Below are 11,781 nucleotides of genomic sequence, written 5' to 3' on the forward strand. Positions count from 1 at the left end.
GGTGATCACCCCCGAAAAGGTAAGAGATCTTAACGAAAAACACAGCATTAGGTTCCCCATTAGATATAAGACAAATGGTTAATATGGAAATTTATTCCTAATGTCGATGTCTTCTTTCTTATTGCTAACAAATATTTCTTGATTTTTTTTTAAAGCTTCATTTAACCAAACTGATTTGCTTCATATTTCAGAAAATTATTTACGATGACACGTATTTTGGCTTCAGCTATTATAGAAAAGGAGGGGCGAAGGATTCTGCGGTAGGGGGAGGATGGATGTCTCAAATAGTGGATTTAATATACAAATATTCTAAGTCTCATTGAACCTTAAGATAAATATAGAATAAGCTTTAGGGAAGGGGAGGGGGGAGTAGAAATTTATATCTTGTCCCTCTTGATTCCAAGAAAACTTTTGCACTATCCCTTGTTTATTGGTGTTTTGAGGCCGGGCGAGGGGGAGTGATAGTGCTCCTTCCCTTGTAAAAATCTTTCCAATGCAGCATTAAACGATATCTTCACTTGTCCACTGGTACAGTGGTGAAAAAGGCAATAATCAAGGCAGAATTTTTATTAGCATGCACAATAATACCTCTCCTTTAGTACAGGCTATTAAGAACTTATTCAGCAAAACTTTGACAAAATATTCAGCTTATGTCCGAAGTTATTTACTGTACATCAACACAATATAATGTTGATGCTACTTCTCAGGACACACAGCTACAGAGTTCAAACTTGCCTGTACAAATTAATTACAATATAAAAATTACTTTTACTTAACAATTAAATTTTTAAAACTTTCCATTACGTATTATTGAAATATTCATGTTTCTTAAATAAATTGCTTTAGTTTTTCTAAACATAGATGTCAAATAAACATTATATCACCATAACAATCAAAATGACTGAAAAAACTAATGAAACTAAATTGAATATTAATATATCATTATATTAATTCCTGAAGACTCAGAAATTCAAGACCTACCTTTACTGTGATATTTTTTATATTTTTTAGTGTTGCAAATAAATGTTTATAACACATTTAGCTTTCAGTATAGCGTAATTGACGCGATAGACCTTGGATATTTTACAGATAGGAGAGGGGGAAATGGGAAGTAACCAAACTGCTGTTTGTAGTAATGTTATTTTTTATAATCTTGACTTTAATTTTCAATTTAATTTTCACTTGTATTAAGATTCATCTACATAAGTATTCATCATTTTTATCTTTGACATAATCATTTTTTAATCTCTGTTCGTTTTGGGTTTTATTTATTCCTTTAAAAGTAATTTCTGGTAGTTCTCAGTTTATGTTACAATTAGGCTTTAGCCGTTCGTTTTCTATTGTCAAAGTTTTATTGCTTAATTAAATGAATATATATCCAGTTTTTTACGCCTCCAGCTTAAAGATTAAAAAAAACGATTCTAATTTATTAGGTCCAATTAGTGTCTTTTGATTGACTTCCACACCCTCCTCAGTATTCATGGAAATTTTACCCGTAGCAGGATCCACTTGATGTCCTTTGGTCAAACTTAAAACACACCCCCTCTCAGCTTTCTCTGAAAGTTTCAACATAATACCTTTAGCTGTTGCTGATATATTGCACGCGTCATTTTAACAGGCTGGATGTACATAGTATCTTTTACTTTAATTTAAACTGAATACTAATAGCTGATGCTGGGATCAGCTACTTTTTAGAAATGTTTTTTCCACAACCAGGATACACATAATGTTATTTGTTTTAGGTTCAACAAGGTCTGAAAATTTCAACGTAGTACGCTTAAATATTCCTCAGATACTTCAGACATGCCATTCTTACAACCAGAATGCATTTGGTCTTTGGTGTCTTTTGATTTAGTTCAACATCCCAATCCAACATCCCAACCGAAATATCCTGAATGTTTCTTCTTGATAATAATAGCCATATTTTGGTATTGCAGCAACGCCCATTAACGTCTGAGATGCACATAGTGTCTATAGGCTCAAAAAAAAAAAAAACACTCAACATTCTCTAAATGTTTCAATTTTATACCCTTCCCTAACTGTTCTTAAAATATTGAAGATATATCATTCCCACAACCTGGATGCGTGTACATATAGTGTCTTATGATGTTGTTTTACGTCCCCCTTAAACATTCTGTAAAGGTTTCAACTTGTAGCCGCTCCAGAAAAAATATAGATACGCTTAGGTACACCATATTGACAGTGTCTTTTTATTGATTCTGTTGGGTCTAGCGCAACAACCCCCTTAATATTCCCTAAAATTTTATACCTGATACCCTTAGGGAGTCGTGGGATATTGTAAATAAGCCCTTTTGAATACCTGATTCACTACGCCATTAACACATTTGTCCAGATAAACTCTTATGATTTAAAGTAAAACAGTTCAGAATAGTAATGAAACCTTTTTATTGACAGTGAATAGATATAAAATTATTTAACTGGATATTTCGAACACATATACAATGTTTACTGCTGATGATGAACGCTGTATATGTGTTCGAAATATCCAGTTAAATAATTTTATATATATTCACTGTCAATAAAAAGGTTTCATCCCTATTTTGAACTGTTTTACTTTCGTCATGGAAAGGCAGTGTGATCTTCGAAGTTATCTTATGATTTATTTCTTGCTGTAATAGAAGAAGTTGCAGTAATATTTGTAGCCAGTGTCGTAATTGTAGAAGTAGTACAAATAGTAGTAGTCACAGTAACAAGTAATAGCAGTGACGACCACGAGTCCTAGTATTCTTAGTCACAATTTGTCACACATGTAGTTACCATTAATCACAATTGAAATTGCAAATACTCATAATTGCAAGTGACCACAATAGCAGCCGAGTTGCATTTGAATTCGCAGTCGCATTCACAAGATGTCACAGTTACTAGCAGTCGTAATCACAAGTATTCATAGCCTAGAGTAGTCACTATCACAAGTAGTCTCAATCAAAAGTATCCACTGTTGCATGTGGTCACAGTTGCGAATAGTGGTAGCAAGGCTTAATCCCGCGGGGGGGAATTTGAAACCCCGCCCCTCGAAATGTTTGTCCGACTCGTAAAAATATATCAAATATATCTATACAAAATTTTCGATGTGTTTTTAAAGTTCCTGTTTGCCCCCCCCCCCAGAATATTATATTGTACTCCCCCCCCCCAAAAAAAAAATCTGGTTACGACCCTGAGTGGCAGTCACAAGTATTCGTAATCGCAAGTCGCAGTTGTAGTCACAAGTGGCCGAAGCCGTAGTCATATCGTGGTCACAGTTGCAAGTAGTCGCAGTCACAAGTAATTCCAAACAGTTATGTAGCTATCAGACCCAGAGACATAAAAAGGGAATTGAAAACACCAGGTCTTCCCCCATTCAGAACAATTAAATAAATAGGTGTTGATTAATTGCTTGGGTAGCATCAAGTCTTCTCCCAAGCAGGGGAATTAATGTTTTTGTTAGATAAATACGCTGTTTTGGGGTACCAAGTTTCAAGTCAAAGGGAATAAACAGGTTGTTTTGAAGGCTTTAGGGAAGCTTCTTGCCCACAAATTAAGATTATTTTGGTTTCTCCTTCAAGGCCATCCCCCATTCCAACATCTTTTATGACGTACAATGCATTTTTGATATTTCTTTTAACTTTATTTGAAAAAAAAAGGATAGCTAGCACCAGGGATATAACCCACCTAAGCGATCTTCCTTTTATTGAATTCATTTTTATTGATTGTAAGCCTAATCTTCCAATCTGCACTCCTACCTTGAATTTTTCCAGATTTTCGGAAATTTGTGTACACTCCTATATCTTTTTCCATTGCCTATGGTATTTCAAAACATTATTTCTGTTTGATTTAATTGTATTTTTTTCATATTTCACTTGATTTGAATTTAATCCGTTGATTTTTAATTAAAATTAAATAGTTGCGAGCATCAAGTCATGGTTTTAGTGTAGAAAAAGCCAAGATAGATAGTCCGAGTGAGTGAGAGGCCAAATCTGGCATAAGGATTGTATAAAAACATTGTCAACAATCTTTCATATATTTGAAATACCTACATGTAGGTAACAAAAGATTTGGAACGAATAAACACAATATCAAGAACCCTGAAGTTGTATCACTTTACCTTCTGTACTTTTAAAAGAGTACTTTATTTCTGTACTTTAAAAAACAAAGAATAAATATAGTAATGTTAGGCCGAATAAAAGTATGCTTGTTTTTCAGGGTGAAGTTGCTCAAATGGCAATAAAAGAATGTCGATATGCTGCGAAGCGTAAGAGAAGCCGAGATGGTCGGCCTGTTGTTATCGTCTTTGGCCGAAGAGGTGGTGGTAGATTCCCGTCAAGAAGACTTATTTCAAACAATATATTAACTTTTTGCGGATATTTTCGGTCCTGCAGTTTCCCAATTGGATTTGTTATCGATTTAGCTCTTGTGGGTGTGCCAGGTGAGACAACTATTATAGTAAACGAAATAATTTACAAGCTCTTAGCTTCTTTTCAACGCTATTTCAAGCGTTTCTAATTATCTTTGCTGTCTCTTTATTCTCTTTTATTGTCGATATAATCTTTTTCTAATTTTATTTTTATAATTTGTATCATAATTTCTTAGCTTGTGTCATAAACATACTAAATCTAAATACTCTACACAAGAAAGAGTAACTATTCTGTAAGGTTGATGCTTGTCCGTACTTTGTGAAGTGTGACTGGTAATGGTTTGCAGAGTAGTACTCATGGTTGTGCTGTCCCCTAAACAGTGCTGCCTCTTTTCTTAACTAGGAAATGTGGTTGCGTGCAGCCTAATTCTTCGGAAACATATTTTGAATCTAGACTCACGAAAAAGAACAATCTTTCTTTATTTAAAAATTTGCATGAAAATGGAATGTAGGAGAATGCTTTTTTCGTAGATTTTCATATGGGTAATATTTCTTAGTTATATGAGCTTCCGGTTAATCCATCTTCGAAAGTTGAGCTTCCGAATAATATGTGTTAAATAGCAGACCTCCGGTTACTCGTGTCAATTCCCTCTTTTTTTGATATGCGGGCCTGGTTGGTGTTTCCAGAAAGAAAGAATAAATAAATTACCTTAAGTAATGTTAGAGGGAAGTTTAAAAGTGGGTAAGGGGACTAAACGTGATTTCTTTATCTTTTCTTTATCTTGTCAATCTTTAATCGTGGCTGGAATTGATAAGTTTTACTTTCCCATTATGCAGACACCTTATTGAAAGTTTGAAATAAAGTGTGGAAGTAGTGGCTCTAAGCTGAAGTATCACTAATCTGAGTCTTCAGAGCTACAGCCCTTTGGGACCTTCTACCCTCAAATGAGAATTACTTAATTCTATTTCGTCCCCTCGTTGTTTCTAAAAACCTGAACGGTACTTAAGATTGTGTCCTAAGAGATATGGTAAAGGATATGGGAAAGCATGGAAACATATTGGAGGGTAAAATATTCAATACCTAAATTATGCCAATGATTTGAGTGTTTCAGGAAAAAGTTTAGCAATTTTTTTCTTTTTTTTAGGTTTAGAGGGATCAGGGTGCAAGAATAGGTTTTAAAATTAACTTTAGGCTTGCCTAGACTGAGCTGGAGAAGGAGTGAAAGCATCTTGATGCAGCAAAGGATTGTTAGTAGCAGTAATATTGTCTGTTAGACAAAAGGCGAGCTCATTGCTGCAAGTTTAATTAAGTCTAAATATTTCTATCTTTGGCATATAACTCTCTTTGCCATGTATTTTCTTGAGGTTTCTGGGAAAGTAGGTATCGGCTTTTAGTTTTCTCTTGTTTATCCTGGTTTCTTTTCAAAACAAGTTCACAAGTTTACAAGCATACAATTTATGGCAAGACCGCCCAGTCAATTCTGAATTGTTTAACCCCACAAAATCAAAAGCTTATAACCAACTAGATTAGGTGATAACTCATGGTATTGAACGGCATTAAAATTATTACTAAAGTAGTTTTAGTTTTTAATACCACAATTACAGGTATGCCAAGTTTTCACTTAACTTCTATGTAACCTCTGTTTTATTTTCTTAGGCTTTCCAGACATCATTGCTGCTGGTGGCGAATCTTCATCATATGTATCGGGGTAAAATGCGTAGATCAAACACAGTTCAATATTTATTTAATTTATAATGATTTTGTTTTTTGATTTTTACTGTTCACATTAAATTATTCTTTCATCTCTTTATTTAGTAAAAGGACACAGAAAAAATGTCAGGAGCATGTAGTTAGTACTGTCTAAGTTTATAGAATTTATGATCAGTAATGTGAATTGCAAGTGGATTGCAAATTGTATTAAGTCCTTGTCACCATTTTGAGGGAACGAATGGAACTCACTCCTCTCAAGATTTTACTCATGGACAAAATAAACATTAAATACTCGGTAACTAATTCTGCGTCAAATCTGCATGTAAAATAACGAGTAAGGTAAAAGGTAAAGGATACGGCATTAGACTTTACAGTCCTTACCGGCGGTGCTGATCTCCGTTTCTTGGCCCTTCATCCAGGAAATGCAATGGGGGGTTGGGGGCCAGCCATCCTGTGAATTTGCACACCCTTCCTGTTTACCTTCCCCGGATTTCTCCAGGTACCCATTCAGAGCTGGGTCGACTCTGGCTAAGCTTACAGAGTCACACCACTGACCCCCGTCCCAAACCGAAGAATTGGGTACACTGGGATTCGAACTTATAACCAAGGGTTTATCCTGTGGCGGGATGGTTAACAGTCCTTACGACACTTTTTCAAAGACCTATTAGCAGTTAGAGAGGTTTCTACATATTGTATTCATTATGGAAAGGTTAACTAAGTAAACTCTCCCTCCAAAAATCAGGTTTCTAAACCTGATTACATCTACTTACGAGTATAAACTAAAATTACATGTGTATTAAGTTTGCACAAAAGGGCTTACACATCTGAATTCATATATCCTTTAGGCCCTTTTGCTGCTGCTTGGTTACCCTTACTTATGTTATAGCCAGAACATACCTTCCTTGCTTGCGCATCCTGAAGGTTTGAAATCTAAAAATTTGAGACCTATCCAGCAAGCATCTACTTCTGTCAGTGCGAAATAGTCTTTTCAAAGGTAAGGTTTTTTCTTACAGGTTTATCGTACTAACAAACATAGAATGCAGGAGCTTGTTGCTATCGCTTACCAATATTCAAACCCAGAAAAACATATACAATTGCTCAAACTAAACTAGTTGCTATATATCCTAACTAACTTGTTGAGGGCGGTGAGGAGGTAACATTTAAGTTTGAAAAAAGTATTCGTCACAAACATAACAATATAGTCTTTTTTCAAATAAGATTTTTTTTAATCAATTAAAATAAATACAGTAAACTTACAGTGAATTTTAAAAGAGAGCAGAATATATCTTATGAATGCACTTAGTAGCATATAAAAATTCCGACATTTTAAAGGGTAATCGATGAGTAGTCAAACAATATTTAATGCATAAGCATGCAGTTCCTTTTTGATCACCCGAATTGGGAAAGACATGGCGGGGTGATCATAAAAGCCGTCTGTTGATTCCTTCAAAGAAAAGATCAACAGAGGTGTTAACCTTGATATTAAACGGATAAAGCATTAGTAATATATAGCACACCCGGTGTCTCAAACCATTAAAGCTATGAAAAGAATCATAATGCTCTCAAAACCAACATTATTTTGAGTTTCAATTCAATAGTAAGTTACTTCAAGCCAGTAGTAAGTTTTCTGTAAACTTTATTGCTTAATTGCAGTCTTTCAGTATAATAAATTCCTGACCCGAGATTCTTGATTTTCTCGATCTGTAACTTGATATTTAGAATTCTGGACCAGCTCTGCGTTAGGTAGTTTATTCTAACATAGCTGTAGAGGCTTGGGCACTTCGTGGTGACTTGTCTAGCAAATAATCAAGCAGAAAAAGAGTTTTTTTATCTCTTTTGTTCGTGCTAAACTTGATTTAGAAAAAGTCTTTGTTAAAATTGATACTAAAGGCTGATATTAAAACTCGAAACTAGAAAAAAAAACCCTTGATAATGCAAAGGAGAGAGGGCTCCTGCTTCCTTTGATCAATGTCTTGCATTCCCAATTATTCGTTTGGGGAGGCAACTCATTTTCCAATAAAAATCTCGATATAAGAAGAGCTGGTGACAATACACTAGAAGATAGAAGTTCGTGCTAAAACTGTTGGAGAGTGCAAAGGAAATCTGGGACAAAAAGAGATTTTAATGGTCAAAACGATGTCAAGAGGCTGAAACTGGCCTCTTTGCAGTAGCAATTTACACCATAATCTTAGACTTCTTACTCTTTACGCTGTTTTAGCTTGCTCTTTGAGTAGGGAGGAAAGAGAGCTACAACCTCTTCATGCTTAACAGAAATTTCTATTTGTCTTAAATTTCAAAGCCTCTCTTTGCTCCCCTTTGGAATAAAAGGTTTTCGACACATTGACTTTGTGTCCTTTTCCACGAAAATTCAGGACTGCAAAATAGGTTTATGATAATTCAATATATTTTATGTAAACGAAAAAAATAGATTCACATACACCCTACTCTCTTCAACAATGATAATTGATTTTACTAGTTGAATCTTTTTTTCTGATTGCATCAAAATCCTAAATCCCATTTGCTTAATTGTTAAAATAGTTGATATTAAGACTTATTGAATTTTTTTTTATTGAGATCTTTTTTTTATTGGCGTATCTTGAATGGCCCCCCAATGTCTTTGTCAAGCAATTACTCATTGATATCAATCAAATGTCCATATATCAAACAAATAAACATGCATTCGTGACCGTCTTCCGGCAAAAAAAATACAAATTCCACATTTCTGTACGTGGAGCTTGAGACCTCTCTAGTAGGGTTCTCTGGTATGCTAAATCTGATGGTGTCGTTTTCATTAAGATGACAAGATGTTTAGGGGTGTTTCTCCCCTTTTTAAAAGAAATTGAGTAATTCTGCTGAGGCTCATAACTTTTGATGAGTAGCATTAAATTTGATGAATTCTATATATTTTGAATAAGCATCAAAATTAGATTCTTTTGATGCATCTATTGTTATCAATCTGTTTTATAGAGTTTCGGTTACAAGTGAGCCACATCGCTTCTTACATACAGTTCATTACCACGAAACCGTTTGATTAACATAATCCTCGAGTTGCGCATTTTTGAATTTTGGCCATTTATCAGACCATTTATGGTAGCAAATTTTAAGTAAGGAACAACTGGTACTAGCAGTCATGTACATGACTACAGTTGTGTACGTTTGTATTCTCAGCATCTTGTATTCTAAGCATTTTGAATGACAACTAGGGTATAAAATATCTACAATTTCCAAATGGCTGTACTTTTCTCCCACTAAAATGCCTTCAGTTAAGCACTAATTATACTTTAGCATAAAGATTTAGGGGTTGTGGGTCCAAGCTTCTGCATACGTTCAATAATTTATGGTTTCTTTTGAGTTTTAATTTCAAAGTTTAATTTCCTTTCAAAAACCTTTTTGTAAATCAAAAAGTGTACATTTGCACAAAGAGTCGTATTAAGAAAAAATCATTTGAATAAGAACAAAAGTGCAAAAATATGAAAAGCGCAGAAGGAATTCCTGGTTGAACTTCCTTTATTTACCAAAAAAGTATAAAAATAATAATCGTGTCAAGAGAAAATAAAACAAAAGAAAACTAAGAACTTTATATTAGATGAAAAAATGTTTGAGGGAGGGGGTCCGGTCAGCCGTGTCGGCCTCGCTAGTTTGATTACTTGCAATTGTTAAGCACTGAGTGCAGTGGTGAAAGGTGCATCAAAAGAAAATACTGCAATCAAACTTAGAATGTGTAATCAAAAAAAAAATGAAAAAGGAAAAATGTGTCAAAAGGAAAATGAATGAAAAGAAAACAAAATATTTCCTGTTAAATGAATAAGACATCAGAGGGAAGGAATCTGATTCAGTGTTATAAGGGGTCCTGTGAGGAGTAGATATTACTTATCTCTAAGCGCAGAGTTAAAAGAAAAATAACATTTACTAGCTGTTCGGGTGGCGCTTCGCGCCACCCCAACACCTAGTTGGTGGGGGCGCTTCGCGCCCCTCCAAGCCCCCCGCGCGCGTAAGTCGTTACACGCCATATTAGTTACACTCCATTGTAGTTATATACATATATATATATATATATATATATATATATATATATATATATATATATATATATATATATATATATATATATATATATATATATATATATATATATATATATATATATGTTATTAACTACGTAAAACTTGCGAATATACAACATTCTTTGCTGTCTCATTGTCTGTGCATATAAATAGATTGTCAGGTTTACTGACTCTTGAACATGCAACATATAATGGTCCATGGGAAAACAATCCGTATTCAGATCTATACCTCATGATTCTAATGATTGCCCTTGAGCTTTGTTGATGGTGATTGCTAATCGACCATTCCCTGTGTTGCCATCGTCATTTATATATCCCCCTGTGCCCCCCGGCGTCCCCGTTGTAGTTGTGTCCCTGTGTCCCGGTCGTCATTTATATTCCCTGTGTCCCGGTCGTCATTTGTGTCCTGGTGTCCCTGTCTGTGATTTCTCTTTGAGTGTCCCGGGCGTCATTTATATTTCTTGTGTCCCGGTGTCCCGGTCGTCATTTGTGTCCCGGTGTCCCGGTCTGTATATACATTCGTTTTTGTATTGGTCTTTTTTTTTAGTTTTTAGTTTTTTACTTTTTTTTTTAGTTTTTTTAGTTATACCTCATGATTCTAATGATTGCCCTTGAGCTTTGTTGATGGTGATTGCTAATCGAATCTTCCCTGTGTCCCCGTCGTCATTTATATATCCCCCTGTGCCCCCCGGCGTCCCTGTTGTAGTTTTGTCCCTGTGTCCCGGTCGTCATTTATATTCCCTGTGTCCCGGTCGTCATTTGTATCCCGGTGTCCCGGTCTGTATATACATTCGTTTTTGAAATGGTATATGATGAAATAAATTTTTGTATTTTTCCCCTTTTTTTCTTTTTAGTTTTTTTTTATTTTTATTTTTTTAGTTTTGTTTTTCTCCTTTATTTTTCATTTTTTCCTTTTTTTATTTTTTTTTCTTTTTTATTTTTTTTTAGTTTTTTAGCTTTTTCAGTTTTTTTATTAGTTTTTTTTTTTTCTTTTTAGTTTTTTTGTAGTTTTTACCTTTTTTTTAGTTTTTTTAGTTTTTGTTTACTTATGTCCTGGTCGTCATTTATACTCCCTGTGTCCCGGTCGTCATTTGTGTCCCGGTGCTTTGTTGATGGTGATTGCTAATCGAACATTCTTTGTGTCCCGGTCGCTTTCTCTTTGAGTGTCCCGGTCGTCATTTATATTCCCTATGTGCCGGTGTCCCGGTCGTCGTTTGTGTCTCGATGTCCCGGTCTGTAATTTCGTCAGTCGAAAACATGACGTCAGTCGACACATAAACATGACGCCACTCGACAGACACACACACACAGAGACAACTTATTTATATATATATATATAGATATTAACTGAATAAAACCTTTGGAGGGCATGTTTAATTTTATTAGCTTCCATGATATGCTTAAGTAGCATAAAAATTTAAGATTAGAGTTAAAAGCAAAATAAACTTCTAAAATTATGGGGGAGAGGGAGCATGATTAGATATGCAAGCCTTGTTGATATGATTTGTTGAAATTTCGTTTTTAACTGAGAATATCTAAAAACCTCGAAATATGGTCTTGGGAGGACTAAATGTTATTGAGTTTAAAAAAAAGAGTCGAAAGAAAAATTTAACTTGAATAAAAGATATAGCTAGAATTAGGATTTTTAGACAGAG

The 11,781-nt window shown here is 34.6% G+C and overlaps 1 protein-coding gene across 6 annotated transcripts in view; it reads left to right on the forward strand.

The window, feature by feature from the left end:
• Nucleotides 1-6,158, forward strand: part of LOC136028215 (uncharacterized) — a 177,216-nt gene extending 171,058 nt beyond the window's left edge. For all 6 annotated transcript variants that reach the window (XM_065705928.1, XM_065705927.1, XM_065705929.1 and 3 more), the window contains 2 exons: nt 4,201-4,423; nt 6,009-6,158. In XM_065705928.1, coding sequence (XP_065562000.1) covers nt 4,201-4,423; nt 6,009-6,064 — 279 coding nt within the window. In that variant the 3' untranslated portion in view covers nt 6,065-6,158. The remainder of the gene's footprint in view (nt 1-4,200; nt 4,424-6,008) is intronic.
• Nucleotides 6,159-11,781: the final 5,623 nt, after the last annotated feature.

The sequence above is a fragment of the Artemia franciscana genome, chromosome 6 (assembly GCF_032884065.1).
Source record: "Artemia franciscana chromosome 6, ASM3288406v1, whole genome shotgun sequence".
Classification (NCBI taxonomy): domain Eukaryota; kingdom Metazoa; phylum Arthropoda; class Branchiopoda; order Anostraca; family Artemiidae; genus Artemia; species Artemia franciscana.